The following is a 24,565-nucleotide window of genomic DNA, read 5'->3' as shown; positions in this document are numbered from 1 at the left end:
CCTCAAATTAGGTACCAAGTCCCCATTATGACAGTGCCTCCATACAGGAAATTAAAAATAAACTAGCACAAAAATGAGCCCTCGCCAATCTATTTTCTAACATGTTTTATTATCTTTCTAGAACTATTTTCAATACTTTCAGTAATGCATTTATTTTAAAAAAATTTTTTAATAAATTTTATTTTTTAAAAAATTTCAGGGCACCTGGGTGGCTCAGTTGGTAGAGTGGCCAATTCTTGATTTCAGCTCAGGTCATGATCCCAAGGGTTGTGGGACAGAGTCCCATATCAGGCTCTGCTGAGCATGGAGCCTGCTTAAGATTCTCTCTCTCCTTCTGCCCCCTCCCCTGCTTGCACTATCTAAAATTAAAAAAAAAAAATTTAAATTAATTTATTATTAAGTAATCTCTACACCAACATAGGGCTGGAAATCACAACCCTGAGGTCAAGAGTCTCATGCTCTACCAACAGACCCCACCAGACACCCTGCCATTATTTTTCAATCACAATATTCAACTTGATGTTGAACTCATTTCACCCTTTTGGTACCTCATCTCTTAAATCTGTATTAAATAATAAAGCTAATAAATGAAATAAGTCAGAGAAAGACAAATGCCACACGATTTCACTCAAATGTGGAATTTAAGGAACAAAACAAATGAACAGAGTAGAAAAGGGGACAAACCAAAAAAACAGATTCTTAACTCGAGAGAACATAAGGTTACCAGAGGAACGGTTACCAGAGGAGAGGTTGGGGGTGGGGAAGAAGATGGGTGAAACAGGTGAAGGAGATTAAGAGTACACTTACCATGATGAGCATTGAGTAATGTATAGAATTGTTGAGTCACTACATTGTACCCTTGAAAATAATATAACACTGTAGGCTAACTATCCTGGAATTAAAAAAAAAAAAAAAAAAGCCTAAAAGAAACAGCACTGTTTGAAATTTATTCCTTTCCATTTGATAAACAGAATCATCTATAAATCAGAAACATTTTAATGAAAAATATATACATTAAAAAAAACAAGGAAATATACAAAATAATAGCTGTGAATAGAGACTCACCACGGTGGTGACCAAAACTTCAATCTTTCTTTTATATATTTTTCTAAACCTTCAGTGATATTAGTTTTCTCCAGAATTTACAAAAATAATTTTTTAAGTGAAAAACTTCTCGTTACCTTTGGGCAAACTGCACATAGATAATTGCAAATTTATCCTCTAACGCTACTCTCCTTTTTAGGTAGCAGAGTTAAGAGATCTAGGCTGTGTTTTCTGAACTATAACTGTTAAGAGTGGAAGCCAAGCAAAACGTTGATGAGGTATGACTACCAGTTCAATGTGATTGTATCCAAATCATTCTCTAGCTGCTAATGGGCTATTGTGGTCTTCAGACTTGCAATGCTATAGCCACTATACTGATGAGAAAACCACACACAATTCCTACCTTTCATGGGCTTCAATTCTAAAACTTTCACCATGGAGTTAGTTCTTGGATACTCTGTTTGTAGGTAGTAATGAATATAAATGTCTCTGATTGTATAGCAAATCCTTGTGGAAATAATTTTGGGGACTTCATTCTAATATCTTCAGTTATTCATTCATATCTCTATTCTGCTTGCTTAATACAGTTAATAATTACTATCACAAGCAAATAAAGAAGAGCCTGAGTTTGGAGAGGACAGTATGCATGAAAGAAAGAAGCTTCAACTTAAGTTGGTGATTGCACTGCCAGTCAAATACTGTCCAAAGAACTTATATACTGGGATTTCATCAATTTAACAGACATTTGTTGAGTCTTTTCTTTGGATCAAGTAATATGCAAGCAATACTTTAATGAATACAAGATGTTTCTTGCCCTTAAAAAGCTCACAATCCAGCAGCATATTACACTGTGAAAAATCCACAGTGATAGAGATGTGGCTAAGTCCCCTCATTACAGTGCCTCGAGAGTGGCACAGAGTTCTTTGAGGTAATTTCCATATTCTGCAAACTGAATGGAGTGATAAAAAGGAGTAAGAAGTTTTGGTCACTGGAGCTCCTGGATGGCTCAGTCAGTTGAGTGTCTGACTTCGGCTCAGGTCATGATCTCACAGTTTGTGAGTTCGAGCCCCACGTCGGGCTCTGTGCTGACAGCTCAGAGCCTGGAGCCTGCTTTGGATTCTGCATCTCCCTCTCTCTCTGTTTCCTCCACCCCTCCCCCCCCCCCCATTCATGCTGTGTCTCTTTCAAAAATAAAAATAACCATTAAAAAAAAATCTTTAAAAAAAAGAAAAGTTTTGGTCACTGCCATGCTAGAGCACAGATCAGCCAAACTAAGCCCATAATCTGGCCCAGGTACTTTTGTATGATTAGAGAACTAAGAATGGGTTCTATATATTTAAATATTTGAAAAAATTTAAAGACTAATATTTTATAATACACAAAAATTGCATAAAATTCTAATTTTGGTGCCCATGAATAGAGTTTCATTGGAATATAGCTCATTCATTTACTTACTGTTTATGGCTGCTTCTGTGCTACAGGAACAGAGATGAATAGTTACACAGAGACTGATAGCCCACAAAGCCTAAAGTATTTACTATCTGTTCCTTTATACTATCTGGATTCATAAGAAATCTCATCTTCCACACTGGAAGTAGGGGGATAGCCCAATTATATACATCCTTCCTTTTCTGGGGGCACTGATATTCACTAACAGTCCATAGACTCTGTAATAAACCTGACTTACAATGTTTCAGTAGTTCAACACTAGTAACACCACTTTCTTTGCAAATTCATAAACAAATCTAGTTATATAAAGACCAAACATTAACTGAACCAGCTGGCCTGGGTCTTGCATAATAGTTTGAATTTGGTTTTATGGAACAAAAACAGGTATGGCAATGTGATCTTTTTTGCCTGGGGTTCTTTTCCCAGGTATTATAAAGACCACTGTGGCCAAGTGTCCCCTCCAAACTGACAGGAAAAGCGGGGGAGTTGTGCAAGTAGAAGTATTCGTTCTCACCAAGGAGGCCTAAGTGAGCATAAGTGTATTCCAACATGACCACATGCAGCTCCTCTGAAAGAAACACACTACCGTCAAAATCACAAATGTGATGGGTTCACTGTAGCTGTATTCTGCTCTTTTGAGTCAGGATTAGGAAATATTAAGTCACTACTGCTTGAGAATCCATCAAAAAGCCTTCAAAGACGAAACTGTTACCTCTTCATTCTGAGATTTTTTAAAAAAGTTTATTCATTTTGAGAGAGAGAGTGCACATGTGGGGGAGGAATGGAGAGAGAGGGATAGACGGAATACCGAGCAGACTCTGTGCCAGCAGCACAGAGCCTGATGCAGAGCTTGAAACCATGAACCGTGAGATCATGACATGAGCTGAGATCAAAAGTCAGACACAACCAGCTGAGCCACCCAGGGGCCCCCATTCTGAGATTTTTTTTAAAGCTATGAGAAATGGGGTGGCCTGGGTGGCTCAGTAAGTTAAGCATCTGACTCTTGATTTTGGTTCAGGTCATGATCTTGAGGGATTGTGAGACTGAGCCCCGCGCTGGGATTCTCTCTCTCCCTTTCTCTCTGTGTCTTCCCGCTTGCATGCCCTCTCTGTGTCAAAATAAATAAATAAACATTAAAAAAAAAAAAAGGCTATGAGAAATACACGTATATTTCCATTTCTACAGAAAAGTAAGATCTTCAGTTTTCAATGTAAAACAGTAACTGCCTTAAGAATGCAAGGCCTTTGTAGACATTACCTCATTAAACCCTAGCAGGCCTAAAAACTATACAAAGCAGTTTTTCCTATTGTATCAGAAAGAAACTGAGGCACAGCAGGGCACATGGTTAACGCTGAGTCAAAGAATCAGTGGGAAAAACTGAGCCAACCTTTGCTCCTTGCTCCAATTCTTAGCTGTCTCCACTTATTCACATTGCCTATAATCAGAGATGTTAAATGTCTAAATCTCCAGTCCTTAAAATGTAATTTCAAAGTTGCCCATTTATACTCATTAAGATCAGTTTTCCCTGAATTTAGTAGTATATGTCTCCTCCCCCTACAATACCTCTAGCAGACAGACTTCTGAAAAACTTACACGTGGAAAGAAAGGTCCAGGTTTCACTTTCTTTTATCCAGTTCATTATTTCATCCTTTCTTCTCTTGTTATGAAAAGTTTCTACCCAACTGGAGACCAAAAAGTTTCTTCTAAATTCCTTAAGGGCTCCTATATACTGGACATCAACGTTGAGGTATGTTACTTGTTCACAACTACTCTTGTTACATGATTCACTTCTATTTTAAGTAAAATTCCAATCTTTGCAATATCCCTGCAGCTTTTCTTATTTTTTTTTCAGCTTTTCTTATTTTTAATTTTCCTGTTTAAACCAGCTTATTTACAATATACTCCTAAGGAAGTTCACAACATTACAGGAAGGTTTTGTCAATCTCACACTTTCTGATGATTTTCTTCAGATCTGTGCTTTATTCTTCTGTTGAAGGAGAACCATGTTCCTGTTAATTTAACAGTTGTCTAGATTCAAAGCTCTTTTTCTGGGACCAGAAAAACCTCCTACCTTTTCTTGATGACATATAAAACCATTCTCTCCTAGAAATCTCAAAATTGTAAAGTCTGATAAGCTCTATGAACATGGTCTTTAATCACAGTATAAAGGTTTCAGTGGGTGAAATGGCTTGCATAGGGTAGCACTGAGCTTCTCTGTTGTACACACAGCATATACATTCAATGTAAGTGATTAATTTACTTTGGAAAGAAATGCTTCAAAACCTAGATTGCCCAAGACCATAAAAGGCTTTGGAAGTAACAAAGGCAGCCTTCTAAAGCATAAAATTTGAGGGCACAATGTGAAACAGGAAATCCTACTCTTTCATGGGAGGGGGGGATAGTTCTGGGCCTTTGCTTCAGTTAAAAACACTCTCACGACTATCTTCTACCACTCTATTATAATTAGGTAAGGGATAATGGGTGGAAGTCCCCAGGAATCTACTAGGGATATGTGTATGTATACACACAAGAAAAAAGTCTGTGTAAAAACATTCCTAGTTCAGGTGTGCCTACCCTGTGACTGGGTAAGTAAGTTACCAAACTCCCCTGTGCTCAAAAACGGGAAAAATGAAACATAACCAACCATATGAAGTACCTACTGGATACTTAAGTTGACTTATTTTCTCGCCCAATAAGATTTTGGCTGGACTTTGTTACACTGTGAAACTGCAGTAAGTATCTTGTTGTCTTTTTAAATTTGAGGATTAACATCTCCTTTACAAGACAGCCAAAGCAGAATGCTCATTAGCAGATTAGAATAGCTGCTGAAAATCCAGTACATGTCAGCTCAGACTTAGATCAACTATGACATGACATTTATCCTCAGAGTCCCTAAGATTTTTCCTAGGCAGGCTGCTGGGTGGAAATGGAATTAACTGTTTAAGCAGAGCAAAGGGAGTTCCTCCACTACCTTCAGGATCTCTCAATACAATTAAGAAGGGTGCAGAAGCAAAGAGACCATTGTAGTGTCTGTCTGTATTACATTTATGCCTTTCAAAATGTCAAGTGAAGTGATGAGAATTTACCATACCCTACTCTAGTACTTTTACTCTAAAAAGGCCAAAGTTATTATTCAAAACCACTGTTCCTAAGAAATAGTTAACTCTGAGAACATTAATAGATGGCAATTTTATAGCTCCTTCTGGTGAAGTCAAAGGTCTCCACCCTATTTTATTTATTTGCATTCTCATTTCTCTATCTGAAGTCCTCTTTTCTTGCCATTTGCCTACTCCTCCCTTCCCCATCCTTTTTCATTTGTTCCTGCCCTTGCTCACGCCTTCTCTCTCCCTCCCTTTCTCTCCTGTCACTTTAGCTGCATGCTTGGTTCTGGTTTATTCATCTTTTATTAATTTAGCAAACATACACTAGGCCTTTACCATATGACCAGTCCATATGTAGCTATGAATCTTCAGGCTCATACTGTCCCCTCTCTCATGTTTAGGCCTCCTATCTGTTTAGGCCTCTGGTTTTGCCCATCTTGGCCTCAAATGTGTCATCCACCAAGTCTATTCCTTTGTGTTAGGATACCAGGAAAAGTGCTGTACTGGATAAAGGATTAGTGGGCTGGGAAATCTTAAAATTGATGATGTATATATATATGTATATATATACTCTCCTAAGTAAAAGGACCCTGAGAGCACAGGGAAACCTAAAAACAATCTCATAACATGAACATGAGTTTGGGACTTACCCATAATGACTATAACACAATTACCACAACGTCGATGATTTAAAAAAATGAAAAGAAAACAAGATGGTTACTTTCACCTGCTGACTGCAAAGGTTGCAGCCTTTAATTATCATGATTAAATACTACTGTTCTCTCTTAAGAAGCCGGCCCATTGTATCAAACAAATACTAAAGCAACTAGGAGGGCAAGCAAGTTCCAGGGAATCCAGAGTCGATTTTTAAGCCATGACTCCTACTCTTATATATTCAGAACAATCTACAGAAGCTAAATATGAAAAGAAAAGCATACATGTGCTCACTGCCAAAGCCCTCTGCTTTGAAAAATCAGAACACAGTGATTTAAGAAGGAATGAAACAAAAATAAGACAAAACTGAAGAAATTATTTTCCAACAGTGAAGAATATAATACTTTTTCATAGTTAATCCTTACATACCATTGCAGTTTCACACTTAAAAAATACTGTTTTTCTTTGTAGTAACTTTGGAAATCCTCCAGTAATCTCGGACTCAATGAGTACAACCACAATATGCAAATAAAAATCTACCCCATCCCCAGCCATCTCATTATGTGAAAACACTAGGTAATGTTCCCATTTTGATTCACTTGGCCATTGGAAATTCACTTTGGCAGGGTTCTATTTATAATGTAATTAACTTAAAAATTGTTTTCTATCTTTTGAAACCAAGGAAGTTACCAAGCATAAATATCTGCACCAGGATGTTTCTTGTAGAGTAACATGTGATTTTTTAAAAAAAATTTTATTCAATCTTAGGTTCAAATAGTTTTTTTAAAAAGTCACGTATTCTAACCTTCTACCCAATGCACAAATCTCCCTCACAATATCCAGAATGCATAACCGTTCAACTTCTGCCTGAAAACTGCCTTTCCCCTATGAGACGAGAAATCCTACTGCATAAAACAGCTTATTCCAGTTCACAATTTGTTTTTCTTCCTACAAGAAAGTGTTTGGAAAGAAAGGAAATAAGACATTGTAGCACTTTATTATCATTTGTTGAACTTATGCCTGAAACTGTTAACATGTGGCCCAGGATAAATGGGGACAGAAATGGGTTACTTGGTGATAGAAGAGGAAGGAGGGAGACCATAAATGCACTGCTGTAGTCTTTTAAAAAACTAGATGTTATAATAATAATGATGATGATGATGATGATGATGATACATAATCAGGGGTAAAATGCAAAAATAAAAAAGGATTAATTTAAAAACTTAAGAGTGCCACCACTTTCCATTTCTAATCATACTCTTCAAAGGTAATCATTATTAAATTTTTGTATATCCAATCAGATATCTTCTATGCTCATGTGGACATAGCTGTACTATATACGTATTTCTTATTATACTATACAACCATGACACTAGACTGTTTTGTAAACCTTTTCACTTAAAAATATATTGGGGCATCTTTCCATATCAGTACATAGGGCTCTATCTTCTTTTTAATAGCTAATTTCACAGGTATAAATATACCATTTATTTATCCAGATCCATAGTGATGACATTTAGATTACTTCCATACTATTCTAGTTATACAAAGCCAGAATTTATCCTTCCTAAAATTTCTTTCGATAATTTCTTTTAAATCATTTGGAATAAACCTAACCTACCATTTAATAGCTCTTTAAACATTTGAAAATCGCCATCATATGGGGGAAATGGGAAACTAAATATAAGTGTTGAGCTCTAATATCAGAAATCAATAGGGGAAAGGATTTCCTCAAATAAAAACAATCTAAATGACAACACAAAATAGTCGGTGGGTGCCTACATTATGGCCTATGAAGAAGATGGGCTATTACACAATTATTAGAAACATAAAGACTCTGCAGCATTACAATAAATGCTGTAATGCTAAATGAAAGAAGATGTAGTTACAGGTAACTTAGATTAACCATGAAACATGTCTGCAAGTGAAGAGATAGTCAAATGAAACGTAGCGGAGTTAGGGTAGTAAGAGCATGGATCATCATTTCTTTTCAAAATATCTTTTCATATTTTATAATTTAATTTCTACCATGAATGAAAAAAAAATGATAGCTATTACGATGATCAAGATGATCATTCTCAGTTTCAAGGTCCTCTTTACTTTCTTCCCTGATTATCTTGGAGATACCAATCGTCATAGTAAATAATCAGGTCTTGAAATTTCTTGATGGCAAAGTTACAATCACCCAACAAAGCATGAGGTGTGACTGCCCACAAGAGAAAAGAATGGAATGGAAGGGAAGATGGTAGAGATCAAAGAAGGGACAGTCAGGAAGAGCTCCAGCTTAAATTGTGTTCACAATCATCTAGCGCCACCATTCTATCTTTGTATGAATAGGGAACTGATTATGAATTTCCAGATCATATCATATGGTCAGGGCAATGGGGTCAAAAACCCAAGGTAATGATTAAGACCTGGATATTAAGAAGGAAGGAATGGTCACACTCCCAAGCCAATATAAAAGTTCCTATTTCAGAAATTTAAAGTCTCAGGAAGCCTAGATGGCTCAGTTGGTTAAGCGTCCGACTCTTGATTTCGGCTCAGGTCATGATCTCACAGTTCATGAGTTTGAGCCCAGTGTCGGGCTCTGCACTGACAGTGTGGAGCTTGACTGGGATTCTCTCTCCCTCTCTGTCTGCCCCTCCCCCTCCCAAAATAAGTAAATATTAGAAAAAAAAAAAAGAAATGTAAAGTCTCACAACATGGTCAGAATAGCATTTTTTAATTTAAAAGCATTAATTCCTCCCCCCAAAATTCATCCATTTTAAAGGACTGATTAATTCCTTGAACAAATCTAAGTCACAATGCATTTTTTTTTAAACTATTGCTTGTCATGATACCCAAATATTTTGCAAATCACTGGCATATGATGAATAATGACAGACAAACACTAGTGCATAAAAACAACAATTAGATTATTTTGGTCACTGTGTGCCTTTGGCATGGAAGGTTGTTTATTTACAATGCCACATCACCTTGGTTCTGAAGAGAGTGGCATATAAGCTCTGGCTGGTTAAACATTAACTAGTGATGAGTCACATTTGCAGCTGGAACTCACTCTAGAAAAACAGGGAGAGAAATGTTTGTGCTTGTAAGTTAGAACTAGGAGTTCATGCCTTTATTTATTTATTCATTCATTCATTCTTTATTTTTGAGAGAGAGAGGCAGAGCACGAGTGGGGGACGGACAGAGAGAGGGAGGGAGGGAGACACAGAATCCGAAGCAGGCTCCGGGCTGTCAGAGAGAGAGAGAGAGAGGGAGACATAGAATTCAAAGCAGGCTCCAGGCTCTGAGCTATCAGCACAGAGACCGATGTGGGGCTTGAACCCATGAACTGTGAGATCATGACCTGAGCTGAAGTTGGACGCCCAACTGAATGAGCCACCCAGGGGCCCCCATGCTTACATTTATAATAAGACATGGTCAAATCCTGTCTACTTTCTTGTCAACTGATTTACCTGCAAAATAAATTTCCTTTTTTGGCCATCCTCAGGAAATATTTTTATTAATAACTTGGCAAAAATCTAAAAAGGCAAAAACTTATCAAATCTTCCTAACTTTTTTCTGTCACAAAAATTCTTCCTAACTACCTACTATGTGAAAGAACTATGTTAGGACTTGAGATAAACTTGAGACACAAGGGTGCAGAAGAGACAAGCCTTGTTCTCGGGAGCTTATGGTCTTATTGCAGGGCTGGGGGATGGAATGTGTAATTACAATTAAAGAGCATTCGATATGTAATCACCAGTAACAGAATCAAGACTGAAAAATATCCCAATATGGCATTAAAGATGTTTAAGTGCTCAAAATCAATTATATTACCACAAAATTCAGAAAGCCTGGGTTGACGCCAACTTATATATATATATATAAAAGAGGTAAAGGTTCCAGTTGAGTAAAACTCCATAAAAACAAAAAGGTCAACTAGTGAAATGGCTGTTAAAATAGCTCATCTAAATTAATAGAAATATCATAAATGAGTTGTAATAATTGTCACCCTGAAATTTATAAAAACACGAACAACATAACAGCTAACTTTAAGTAAGTTCAGTTCTGGGGGGCACCTGGGTGGCTGAGTTGGTTGAGCATCTCACTCTTGATTTTGGTTGAGCATCTCACTCTTGATTTTGGCTTGGATCATGATCCCATGGTTCATGGGATCGAGTCCTACATTGGGCTCTGCTCTGACAGCAAAGAACCTGTTTGGAATACTCTGTCTCTCTCTCTCTCTCCCCACCCCCCCCCCACATTGTGCATGCTCTCTCTCCCAAAATAAATACATAAACTTAAAAAGAAAGTTTAGTTCTGGAAAGACAAGCCTCAAGTTATACATATGTCCTGCAAACTAAATGAACAAACATATAGTAAGAAGCTATTGTGAGTAAGAACTCATTTTAGGTTCAATGAAAGGCAAATGCCTATCGTGGCCTTGCTAGGTTAGGACTATGGCTGATTACTGTCACAGTCAGTGTGTAAGACAACTTGAATAACATTGTGTGGCTATTATATAATTCTATATATTCTAGGAAGTGAAACTCAAATTCCTTCAATAGTACCTTCAATAAGTGGTACTTGAAATAAAAACATGCTTCAGTCATTCAGGAAAAACCATCACACTGTAGAAAGCAAAAAGTAGAGGAATGTCTAACTAATGTCAAACAATGAAACTAGTGCTGAACAATTTCATCTTCTGCAAGCAATATCCCATAGGTACAACCTCCTTAGGGTTGGTAACATTTGCTTACTCAAGATATTTTCCTGGAAGCCACTAAGATATTTCAGAAATTAGATTTTTTAGATAAAAAATAGGCACGTTTAAAAAATATATATAAACTTAATTTTAAAAACTCCTCAAAGGTCTTAGGTTATTACAATAACATAAGCAAGGTCTTTCAAATGGATAAAATGACAATGTTATGGTATTTCAGAACACGTATTTTAGTAGATCCTCAAAATAGATACGTAGTCTCACTATGATAAAATATTGTTTGCAAATTACCAACCCCTCCTCTTTTCTTTTGGTGTAAAGAAATGAGAAGAGAATGAAATTACCATAAAGCAACACTTCAAACCAGTGTGTTTCAGGTGGTTTGTGGTCACAGTCATGGCATCATAAATCCCCAATCAAATGGCCCTCCAGGAGTCAGAGAGCAAGTAGCTTTAGTTGACTGTGTTTAATTACCTATCCAGCCAGCAGGGGAGATACATGGTCTAGTAAAAAAAAAAAGGTCCAGTAGACAAGAAAATGTGCATACTTTTGGTCTTTCAGCTAAGCTATAGACTAAGTACATGGAGAAAACAGACTTGACTTACCTGCACTGCCGAGCTGTTTATAAAACCTGTATTCTAAATGAAGCTGTGGAGCACGTGATTTTATTGGTTCCTGAAACCCAAGAAGAGAAATTGTGATCAGATTTAGACAAATAAAAAAATTTTCCATTCCTAGGTTTTTCAAAGTAAACCAGGGCCAAGACCACTTAGTATCTTAGAGATGATATCCATATATGATAGCATTTTCTTACCACAATTTCTCTTTGAAAGCACAGCTAGGGAAGGATGAAGGTGAAGTATATACAATCCCTTCCATGGATATTTAAATACACATACTCTTGTATGAGCCATCATTCAACAACAGTTCCCTCACCAAGAAGTATTCTTCTGAAATACATTCTCCTAGGAAACCAGATGCCAAACCTTTTAATTAAATACCAGCATGTATTCCCTGCTTGTTTTATTATGAATTTTGGGTGATAAATAGGTTTATTATTCTTAGAAAAATGACATATGCTCAGAAAACAATTTCAAATACACAAAAATTACGAAGAGAGTAAAAATAATCTGAGATTCTATCATTTTAAAGAAAAGCACTATTAATGTTTTGGTGAATGTACTTCCAAGTATTTATTCATACACATATTTATATGTAATATATACTCAAAAATATATTTAAAATAAATGAGATCATAGTATATTTGCTCTTCTGTAATGTATCTTTAAGTTCAACAATGTAATAATGACGTCTATCCGTGGCCATACATAGCTTTATATAATTTTTTAAGTAGGCTCTGCACCCAGTGTGAGGCTTGAACTCACAATCCTGAGATCAAGAGTCACATGCTCTACCAACTGAGGCATCCAGGTGCCCCATAAAGCTTTATATAAATTTTAATGGCTGTAGTATTTTTGTGTATGCGTGTGTGTGCACGTGCACATGCATACATGCACATACCATAATTTTCAGACATCTTGGACTGTTTTAAGTTTTCATTATTACAAATAAAGCTGTTGGAACATTATATGCATATTTATTTTTACACTTAAGAGAGTTAAAGATTGTAATTGCAATTAAACTATGTATCTTTAATCAATATGATGTTCAAGTTTACAAAAACAGAGTTTTCTAAAGCCCTTGGAGATAAAACAGCCAAATTACCAGGTCATTTTGTTCTACATTGAACTTCAAGAACTGGCTGGTTAATTATTCTCAACTGACTGTATAGTAGACTACTTAGCAAGAAAATCAAACATTACCCTAGAAGACTGATCTACGTACCCTTTAGGATAGCTATTATCAAAAACGCAGAAAGTAAGTGTAGGTGAAGATGCGTAGAAATTGGAACTCTTGCGCATTGCTGGTGGCAATGTGAAATGGTATAGTTATTATGGAAAACAGTATGGTAACTTCTCAAAAAATTAAGCAGAATTACCACATGATCTAGCAATTCCATTTCTGGATATATACCTGAAAACACTGAAAGTGGAGACTCAAATTGATATTTGTACACCTGTGTTCATAGCGGCATTATTCACAATAATCAAAAAGTAGAAGCAACCCAAGTATCTATCAACAAATGAGTAAACAAAATATGATTACCTTTAGTTCTACACATACACAGAATATCATTTGGCCATAAAAAAGAAAGACATTCGGACATATATTACAACATGGATAAAACTTGAAGACATTGTGCTAAATGAAATAAGCCAGACACAGGGCGCCTGCCTGGCTCAGTCAGAAGAGCATGCAACTCTTTTTCTCAGTGTCGTGAGTTTGAGCCCCATGTTGGGTATAGAGATTACTTCAGAATAAATAAACTTGGAAGGGAAAGGTGAAAGGAAAGAAAGGAGAAAGGAGAAAGGAGAAAGGAGAACGGAGAACGGAAAAGGAAAAGGAAAAGGAAAAGGAAAAGGAAAAGGAAAAGGAAAAGGAAAGGAATCTGCCAGACACAAAAGGACAAATACTGCATGATTTCACTTATATGAGGTAGCTAAAGTAGTCAAATTCACAGAGAGAAAATTCAATTGTGGTTGCCAGAGGCTATGAGGGTGGGGATGGAGAGTCAGTGTTTAATGGGTACAGAATTGTAGTTGAAGAAGATGAAAAAGTTCTGGAGATGGTGGCAATGGCTGCACAACAATATGAATGTACTTAATGTCACTGAGCTGTACACTTAAAAATTATTAAAATGGTAAATTCTAGGGGCACCTGGTTAACTCAGTTGGTTAAGCATCCGACTCTTGATTACTGCTCAGGTCATGACCTCAGAGTTCCAGGGTCTAAGCCACTGCTTGGGATCCTCTCTCTCTCTCTCTCTCTGCCCCTCCCATGCTTGTGCTCACACTCTCACAAATAAAAACTCTGAAAAAAAATGATAAATTCTAGATACAATTCTCTATCAGATATGTGAGTTTTAAATATTCTCTCCCATTCCATGGGTTGCCTTCTCACAATGTTCAGAGTCCTTTGAAATATAAAAGTTTTTAATTTTTATGAAGTCTAATTTATCTTTTTTCTTTTCTTCCTTGTGCTTTTTGTATCATATCAAAAAAAATCACTGCCAAATCTAATGTCATGAAGCTTTTCCTCCAAGTTTTCTTCTAAGAGATTTACAGTTTTGGCTCTTACATTTAGGTCTCTGATACATTTTGAGTTAATTTTTTACATAGGATGCAAGGTAATGGTTCAACTTCAATGCATGTGGATATCTGATATTCCCAAAAACATTTGTTGAAAAAACTGTCCTTTCTCAGGTGAATGGTTACTTGTCCTCTTTTTAAGACAGGCTCAAAGAAAGGAGATCCCACAGCTTCCCTTGACAATTTATGCTGACGTTTAACACATTTCATGATTTCAAAGGTATTTTAAGTAGTTTAAATCTCTACTACCAAAACTTAAGTCTATTTCTCTTTTGTCCTCAACAAGATAAAATAGCTCTTCAATAACCTGTGAATACTGTAACAACTATCCTCAAATTATAAAACTATTCAATCATTTCTTAGACATCTCTTATTGAGGCATAGTAATTTCAATTCCTTTAACCTTTCCTCATTGGTCCTATTGTTTGAGTTCTTTGATCATCTTTGAAAGTTCTTCCTGCACCCACTTGAAGTTTTTGCATTTTTCTTAAGAAATAGAATCCATAAATCACAGAATTCAGAAGTTCCTTGAAGTTATCTAGTCTATCCATTTGCTTCTAGGAAGGTTTTTCTAAATAAATTCAGGCAGGCTAAAATAGTTCATACCCCTAATGAGCTCTATGAAAGAACACATATCCTTCTTTGATTATAAAATCAGCAATCATCAGAGTTGGGAGTTCAAGCTTCTCAAGATTCTTGTAGTCAAAAGAAAAAGTACATAAAGCTAAGTACACTCTAAATAATCACTTCTTTATTCATCTCTCTCTTCAAATAGGAAAGGATCACTCTGGAGAGTCTCCATCTGGTTTTAGATCTTCCACTGGAGCACCACTAAAGCAGCCAATTACAGAATTTGTCCTTCAGAACAATTGCTAATAATTCACAAGAACCCCAACAGAAACAGTGACAACAAATTAATATAGAAGCAGAGGTTGATCATTCTGTATGGTTTTTCTGGAGAAAAATGGAGCAATGAATGAAAAAGCCACAGATCCTTCTTCAAACATAATACTCTAAAACTTCACAGTAGATGCTGAGATAGGAAATATTTGACCTGATGTTGGGTAACTAAGCTAGCAGAGTGAAAAAGCAAAAACTCTTTAGAGTTACAAGGCTGAACGTGGGCATGCATATCACATATATTCGGACAGCAGGAGCTTTTCATCATAGATGAAAGTGTTACTCCCTTCAAGCCAACCCCTTTAGCATATAGTTGAAGACTGCTCAGACAACTGAAGCTTCAAGGTGCTCTCCTGGAAGGACTATGAATACAGGACATTGTAAACACTAAATCTACATCTTGTGGCAGGCAGCAAGATTAACAGCATAAAGAGATTTTTTTTTCTTTTTTTTTCTTTTTAACAATTGTTAGAAAACTGTTAAGGGGCACCCAGGTGGCTCAGTTGGTTGAGAGTCCGACTTCAGCTCAGGTCATGATGTCACAGTTCGTGAGTTCGAGCCCCGCGTCAGGCTCTGTGCTGACAGCTCAGAGCCTGGAGTCTGCTTCAGATTCTGTGTCTCTCCTCTCTCTCTGCCCCACCCCCACTCATGCTCTGTCTCTCTCTGTTTTAAAAATAAATAAAACATTAAAAAAAAAATATATATATATATATATATATGTAAAAGAAAGAAAACTTCTGTTAAAAAGAACCTGGGAAATCTTGGTGATGGGGGTAAAGGAAGGGCTCATTATATTATTTTATGTTGTGTATGGTTTTTTAAAAAGGTTCCTCCAAATCTAATAAACAAGAGCCCAAAATGAAGATCTAAACAAAGTGGAAGGAAAACAGTACCAGCAGGGCTTCCTTGTATTTCTGTGCCAGATGCTGATTACATTTCCACAGAGGGCTGGCTATTTGCCAGAATCACAGTTATTCTGGAACACACATGTCTGCCTGAAATCCTAAACCGACAGCAGACGGCTACCTTGCAGGACAATAATGCTTAAGGCAAATTTTGCTGTTACAATGAAAAGAGCTCAGTTACTGCCCTCTTATCTCCCATGGAGAACACAGCCCAACAGCAAAAGAGGAGACCCACAGACAAGATTGCTATCCTACAAAAAGTCTTTATTTAAGATTTATTTCAAAGAGAAATGAGCTCCTGAGACACACCATACTAGATGACATGAGATCTACTTTTAGCCGTTATTCTAGGCCATACAAAGTAGAATAAAGTTTAATAAACTGTAAGTGAAATGCAGTGATCCGTCATGTCAACAATACATTATATAAGCTTATCTAACTAGGTTGACTAGTATGAACTTGGAAGAAGAAATATAGATAGAAAAAATTGCCCCTAACAAAAAGGCTCTAGAGAGGTCTGGATAAATAAAGGGACAGTAACAAATATACAGAATTGAGACAGTATTTCAAGTGTTTCAGGAGCTACTCCTGGTTGCTAGTCCAACTTACCAAAGTCGTAAAACAGAAAAAGTAAAAAAGCAGATGAGCTAGAGAACGCTTTTACAGAACCAAATTCCTATAAATAAAAACTATGGTGGGGCGCCTGGGTGGCTCAGTCGGTTAAGTGTCCGACTTCGGCTCAGGTCATGATCTCGAGCTCTGTGAGTTTGAGCCCCGTGTCGGGCTCTGTACTGACAGTTCAGAGTCTGGAGCCTATTTCAGATTCTGTGTCTCCCTCTCTCTCTGGCCCTCCCCCATTCATGCTCTGTCTCTGCCTCAAAAATAAATAAACATTAAAAATAAATAAATAAAATAAAAATAAAAACTATGGTTAATTCTTTGATATTCAATCTGAGACAATGGTTGGCCTGCATTGTTACAGTATTAACTGTCTTCCTGCTCCCATTTCTCTAAAAAGAGTTCCAAGTCAACAAACAAAACCCTTGGTTCCCTAGCAGCTACCTGCTCTAAGCCCTGCTTCTGGTCTACATCTTTGCAAAGAAACCAATCTGATAACGTCTGATAGTTGTCTTCACAAAACACCTCTGACTCCTCCACAAAATGACAAGCTCAATCCACACACACAGCAGGTGTGGATGTGGTTAAGTGCAATTCGTTAGAAGAGAACAGCACTACTACAATTATCACAAGATACTTCCTTCAACCATTAACTCCTATCTTCCAATTAGTAAAGGCCCAAACTGGCTGCAAATCCTGGGAAACTTACCAGGACAAACATTTACACAGTTTCATAGAAACCAGTCATATGACATATTTCATATGACTAGAAATGATTATGTATCGACCTTAAATATAAAATAATTTTCTCCTAAAATTACTATTCCTCAAAAATAATACACATTTTTTAAGAGGATGCTATCTTTAATGACTAGGTTAGTTATTCATTAGTGCTGACAAAACTAAGTGAACTTTTTGCTTTGAATTTGACAAGATGTGTTTTTCACATTTGACGGATATTTAAGGCAATGAATTGATGATCAGATTTGGGCTTCTACTAAGTATATTAATAAATAAATACCTTACATTTTAAAAATGGATCAGTCAAGCAAAAGAAAATATAACATTTCCAATGCTTTTATCTTTTAAAATAGCACTATGAAAGGTACAAACCGCACAGAAATTACTAGTCTTCCAGTAATTTTTTTTTCTTCAAGCTATTTTTAATAACTATTTTTTGATGCAACTGTTGCTACAAGTATAGTTGGCATCATCTAACTATAGAGTGTTATACAGTGTGCAGTGATTCATCACTATAGCACTATATATGGTTAAAGGAAAATGACTATGTGGGACCATATGCAAAAGAAAAAAACATTACTATTTTTGTGAATGCTTACAACTATTTCCTGTGAAAAGATATGTGAAGGGTGAGGGCACCAAAATATAATTACTACAAACATAGATTCTACTCACCAGTTTGATAGCTACATATTCATTGGTGTAGAGATTTTTACCTAGGGGAAAAGCAGAATGTATATGTTTTAGTGACATTTATTTTGGGAAATGCAAAGCAAAATCTTAGCTTACAGGGTCATGAGAAAGGTCACGTTCCCAACGCTATTCACATATATGAAACATGATTTATAAGCGAAAAGCTAAAGAAATAATGAGACCCAGTAAGACAAGAATAGAAACCACTTGAGAATTTGGAAATTTAAGTTAGACGTGAGAACTTAGAAAAAAGAAAACAAGTCTCCTCTCTCTCACACACGTTTTGTTATTTATTATTTCCCGACAACTAAGCCATGAAGCAAACCAAGAAGTGCCAGAATGTCAAAGATGCAGAAATTTTAACTCTTGGCACAATAAACACACACCCTCACTTTTTAAACTAACAAATGGGAATTATAGATTATTTGTCACTGCCCTAAAACTTACCTACTGTCTGTAAGTAGATGATTCTCAAAGCTGTTTGGCTTTTGCACCACAACTCTAGCTCTTTATATGCAGAAAACGGCTCTCTACCTGCATAATTTAAACATCTCAAGTTCTTCCTGAAATAGTAAGGATTATTTCCTCTCAACTTCTCTACTTCAATAAGTGGAATCAATACTCTCCTAGACATCTAGAGGAAGTGCCTGGAGTGAGGATGAGGATGAGGATGAAGGCAGCAATTATCCACTTTGTGAGCTCATACTACATGCTGGCTATGTAGCTATCTTAACCTCCCCACCTCTACTCATTCTTAAAGGCGAATTTAAATTCCTCCAGAGTGTTTAGTGTATACCATGTGATTTAGCCACTGCACTGGACTTCACATTTCTTCTTATACATTTGTCCTATCTTAATCAGCTAGACTATAAATATCTTGAGGGTAGGAAATATTTATCCAGCAGTTCTCTCAATGCCTCATTGACTGTTCTGCACATCACAGACACTCAAAACAAACACTGACTGATGAAAAGGTATCAGCACGTATAATTACTTTTTAAATAACACATAGAAGTAAATGTATTTACACACACATACACACACACACATAACGTACATGGCTAAATATAAAGGCATGGAGAAGGATATACAAAGATGTACATTAAAGACAGATACCATATGTTTTCAATCTTATGTGGATCCTGAGAAACTTAACAGGAACCCATGGGGGAGGGGCAGGAAAAAAAAAAAAAGAGAGAGAGAGGTTAGAGTGGGAGAGAGAGCCAAAGCATAAGAGACTTAAAAACTAAGAACTGAGGGTTGATGGGGGGTGGGAGGGAGGGGAGGGTAGGTGATGGGTATTGAAGAGGGCATCTTTTGGGATGAGCACTGGGTGTTGTATGGAAACCAATTTGACAATAAATTTCATATATAAAAAAGCAAATATAAAAAGATATACATTAAGGTATTAAAATGACTATTTCTTAAACACACACACACACACACACACACACACACACACATACTTTATCTTGGAAACAAAAGGCTGCTTACAATACTATTTTAACGAAGATCTAAACAACAGGCAGCCCTTTGCAAACTATACCATTATACTTTTAATAAGGCTATCAGGTTGCTGAGCACCTTTATGTGTCAAAGAGTACACTAATTTAGGAATAACTTTTGTGTGCAAGTAACATAATAAAGAGGACTTGCTGACTGCCAGAGAAATACCTAAGATACCATTAAAGATGAACAACTTCTTTTTTAAAGAAACCAAAGTAGAAAACAGGTATTTTTTCCTATATATTAATTGCATTCAGCTTCTAAAAGTCAATTTGTGTTTCTGATTAATCTTCCCACCAAAAACATTTTTAAAAATGTATCTGATGAAATTGTGAAAAGGAAACTAATAACTGGGAGAGGAATAGATGAGGCAGAAACAGCCAATGGAGGGAAATTAAAGTTCCCTGCATGTACAAAATTAAATTTTATTTTCTGTTTAAATAAACAGAAACAAAAAACTTCAGCTTAGCCACAGACTTATCTCACACCAGGTACAATTCTGCATAAAGATTTTTCAGGATAGCCCTTCCTGGCACAGTATAAGCATTATTATTGTGACCCCAAGTCAATTCTGGCACAAGGCTGACCCTAAGAACTTAGTATTATTTAGAGACAAGCAGTCAATTTCAAATTGTAAGTATGTTTAGGAGTCTTTCTGAATTGGACACACCCTCCCGCCAGTTTTTACAGTGAGAATTCCTATGGGAGTCAGGGGTACCAAAATTCATCCCTCACTCATTTAAAGTATAACATGCCATTAGTGTCGGAGATAACTTAATCTTTGAAGTATATGTGTGAAGTAACAGATCTTTAATTCCATAGATACAACATTTAAAGTGAAGTATGGTAGTGGTAGAAATGTAATAGAGTAACCAACCTAGATTCTGATCTGTGAGCAAGAAAAGAGAGAAGGCAATTCAGGAGTTCTCAGGAAATAAATTCTTTTCTTTTTATCTTCCCTCTATGTCCTTCCCCCAAGAGTCTTAAAAAATGAGTAGGACTTTAAATAGCTGAAGAAGGGGAGGGGCGCCTGGGTGGCTTAGTCAGTTGGGCGTCTGACGTCTGACTTCGGCTCAGGTCATGATCTCACAGTTTCTGAGTTCGAGCCCCGCGTCGGGCTCTGTGCTGACAGCTTGGGGCCTGGAGCCTGCTTTGGATTCTGTGTCTCCCCCTCTCTATGCCCCTCCCCTGCTCATGCTGTGTCTCTGTCTTTCAATAATGAATAAATGTTAAAAAAAAAAAATTAAATAGTTGAATAAGCGGAAAAGGCATCCCAAAGCGAAGAAGATGAATGAACAAACAAAAAAGTGACAAAGTAGATGGCACAGTCTAAGAATGTTAGGTGGTCTGGGAGTAGACGGACCGTAAGTTGCATTGTGAGGATCAGGAAGTGGTAGGGACAGACAAAGAGGGGTTACGGTAGAAACAGGGCTAGAAAAGTAAGAGTCAGTATACATGAGAAAAGTCCTCAATGCCACTTAAAGTTTAAAACAAAGTTTTTGAGTAGGGTAGTGACATGATCAAACCTGTGTTTTGAATAACCACTTGTGAGGAAACATAAATGACCAATTAAAAAAATAAAAGACCAGAGGTAGGGGTAAGCATTTGAACATTTATTACCCATCATATGCAGATATCAGACATCTAAGATGAGTAACACTCAGTTCTCACCCTGCAGAGACTATAATCTAGCTCCTCACACAGGGCCTTGTACAGATGGCACACAAGTTTATTGAATTAATCACATAATGTGATGAGAGTTAAAAGAGAAATATGAACAAGTCAATAGAGGAGCCTGGATGGAGGGAGTATAAAGCATCTGGCCACAAGCGGCACTCACAGTAAGTCTCAGAAGGACAGAGGAGAGAATAAAGGGTATTTCATAGTATATAAAAAATACTAATGTGAATAGTGAGATGGAAACATGATAGAAAATGCACAGAATCTGATATACTGCATGTGGACCGACATGAATGGAACACAAAATAAATGGAGAAAAACGGTGAGAAGTCAAGTCAGAAAGATCCAATAGGGACAGAGTGTGAATCACCTTGAATGCTAGCTTCTTACCCTAGGGTATGCACAACCAAACGTATGTGGAGATGTGCCAGGGCATAAGCTATACAAATAAGGCATGCTTTTACTAGATCCTCACTTTCCTTTGAAGATTTGGGAAAAATCTTTTTTATAGTAAAACAAACTTTTTATATTATAGAAATTGCACAGATTTCTTTTGAAGAAAAAAAAAAGGTAAGAGTTTAAAGAAATCCCAGGCACTTACAGATCTGCTTCTTCCAGAGTCCAGGGCGGGGATTGGGGGCCGGGGGGGGAGGTCTCACCAATCAGTGGGTAAGCTTTTTCTCATTTTCCCCATTGGGCAGCCCAGGTTTCACAGTGTGTTTCACTTTCTACAGTGTGAACCTGCCATCTCCCGTGAGGGTGGTACAGGGTATCTGCCAGGGGATGCCAGGGAGGGAGATGATTTAGCCATCTGACTGCCTCACATATAGACTTGCAGCTAAGCTCTCTGTTTTTACTCCTTCTCCCTACTTCATCCCTGCTTTCTGAGCTCCTAGTGTCTCCAATTCTTTAGTTTAAATAGTGTAATTTATGTTACAAACCCCCCTACCCTTTCAATCATCAGCCTGCTCTGGACTGCTAAGTCAATTACCACTTAACTATCTACTCTCCAGCTTCAAAAATTTTATTAACATTTCTCACTTGTTTTCCTCTTCTCTCTCACTTGGTGTGTGTGTGTGTGTGTGTGTGTGTGTGTGTGTGTGTGTGTGTGTGTGTGTGTGTATTTATGCCTTAAAGAGGTCAAGAAGAATGTTCAACTCATCTCTTTAGCCCTGGCAACATATACAGTATCTGATATGTAATGGGTAACAGATGCTTGCTGCAGTGAAAACAAATTCATTTAACATTCAGAAGGTTCTGACAAAGTTCTAGGATAATAAAAAAAGAAGCCTAGGTTATAATCAGATATGGATAATCCTAAATGCATATATAGGAGTTCTGGTTTCCTTATTCAGCTTGCTGTGAAACCAACAAAGGTCTCGTGCCACGAGTAAAAGCATAATGGTAAAAATTTTATTTTAAAAATATTAATCTGGCCCCAAAGTATAAAATAAAAGAGAGGAGAATACCTAGAAAGAGGAGAGGAGAATACCTAGAAAGAAGATGAAGGGGAAGCTTTGATAGCAGAACATTTAAAGAATAAATGTTCTTTATGTGGTTATGAGCATTCCATGAGTTAGAATATGTGAAAGTACTTTCTAAACTGCAAAATGCTAGATAAATCTAATTTTTATCTACTTCTCTTATTATTGCAGGGTATTACCCAATAATTGCTGGAAGAAAACAACTTAAAAATATGATTTATAATCAAGGCATTTCAATGAGACAAAACTAATAACCTTTGGAGTACCTGTAAATGTGAAGGAGAAGGAAAAGAGAAGGGTCAAAAAAGTCTTCATCAGTTGAGAACAGAAAGAACCACAAGACGAGGCACTCTGCCACTCTACCATTACGATGCCTCCCTCCAAGTTCCCACTAAACCAAAAAGTAATCTATAATTATGAAATGTTTCTCAGCTTCAACTTTCGTATCTATATAAACAGTTGGAGCCCCTGGGTGGCTCAGTTGGCTAAGTGTTCGACTCTTGCTTTCGGCTCAGGGCATGATCTCGCAGTTTGTGAGTTCCAGCCCCAGGTCTGGCTCTGCACTAACAGCAGGAAGTCTGCTTGGAATTCTCTCTCTCTCCACCCCTCCCCCACTCACGTTCTCTCTCTTAAAATAGATGAATAAAGAATTTTAAAAATATAATCACAGAAACACAAGGAATAAGGAAGCCTATGTTAACACCAAATGTGATAGCTGATACATCACAGAATGCTGACTTGTGTTTGCTTACTTTCTCTGGGGGCACCAAAAGAACTGAACACATGTCACCCTCTTCCAAAGCAATTATCCTTAATCCTAAGAGGCACTGGAGGTGATGAAATAATTCTCTTGTGCTATGCATCACTCAAATGAATTCCTTTGCCAGTGGCATCAGGAGGACTGAACAGGCCAACACAAAGTGCAGCCATGTAAAAGTCTAGATAATCACTCAGCCACCATCCTCCTCAGTGATATACTTACTCAAAAATTTTGCTCTGGAAGAATTTAGTTACAAAGACAGAGGGTTAAAATCCTGCCCATTTAAAATGAATGACTGCTTCAGCTAAAATAGATTTCTTAAATATATATATATATTTAAAACATATCAATAACTGTGAGAAAGGCACTTTAATGGACAGCAAAATGCCACCGATGAGATGGCATGATCCCAAGCACTCAAAGCTTTTAGTATCTGTTGCACAAAATCCACAATGCTTCCCACGCTCACTTCCTGGCTATGAGTTCTTTTATTGTTAATGGAAATGAAACTGCATTACATAGTAGTTTTTGGAGCTTTATGTCTAAACTCAGCCTTTTGAAACAGCAGCCCTGGATGTGATGCTGCCCATAAAACCCACTGCACGAAGACTTCCTATTTTAGTAAGTCACCTACAGAGACAACATTTACTGTAAGCTTCATCAGACACAGCATTATTTCAAAGAACCAGCAAGCCTCAGTTCTCAAGAGTCACACTGATAAAGGAACATACAGCCTCGGGTTCCCAGTTTAGTTAGATCTCCAGCTGTCACATTTTCTGGTCCTAAAGTGAAAGTAGTACATTTATAAATCACTACCTAGAACTTGTAAAAACAAATAAACAAACAAAAAATCCAGCCAAATGAACTTGAGGTATTTTGTGTTAAAAGAAGAAACTGGTTTTTTTGTAACTTTCATTGGTTACCATGTCTATTCAGGGCAAACAGGGCAGACTGGCCTAGCGCCTCTACTACCCAGAGAACATCTTTTTAAGTAGGTATTATGATTAGAGGTAAGAAGATAACAAATAGAACTATAGCTTTAAAGAAAAGAGCCACAAATGTTTTCCATTTTTACTTAATTCTACTAGTGAACTCGTACACTGTGCAGAAATG

The 24,565-nt window shown here is 37.0% G+C and overlaps 1 protein-coding gene across 10 annotated transcripts in view; it reads right to left on the bottom strand.

Annotated features, from left to right (window-relative positions):
- The window catches only part of CSNK1G1 (casein kinase 1 gamma 1), a 160,394-nt gene that overhangs the window by 65,475 nt on the left and 70,354 nt on the right, over positions 1-24,565 (bottom strand). For all 10 annotated transcript variants that reach the window (XR_008299124.1, XR_003423124.2, XM_027067497.2 and 7 more), the window contains exons 3-4: positions 18,005-18,045; positions 11,562-11,631 (exon numbers count right to left, since the gene is read on the bottom strand). Coding sequence is in view for 8 of the 10 variants with exons in the window: in XM_027067497.2 (XP_026923298.1) it covers positions 11,562-11,631; positions 18,005-18,045 (111 nt within the window). In the remaining 2 variants the exon portion in view is untranslated. The remainder of the gene's footprint in view (positions 1-11,561; positions 11,632-18,004; positions 18,046-24,565) is intronic.

Source organism: Acinonyx jubatus, chromosome B3 (genome assembly GCF_027475565.1).
Source record: "Acinonyx jubatus isolate Ajub_Pintada_27869175 chromosome B3, VMU_Ajub_asm_v1.0, whole genome shotgun sequence".
In the NCBI taxonomy this organism is placed as follows: Eukaryota; Metazoa; Chordata; class Mammalia; order Carnivora; family Felidae; genus Acinonyx; species Acinonyx jubatus.
Note: the sequence above shows the minus strand (reverse complement) of the source record. Positions and strands in the feature narration are given on the sequence as shown.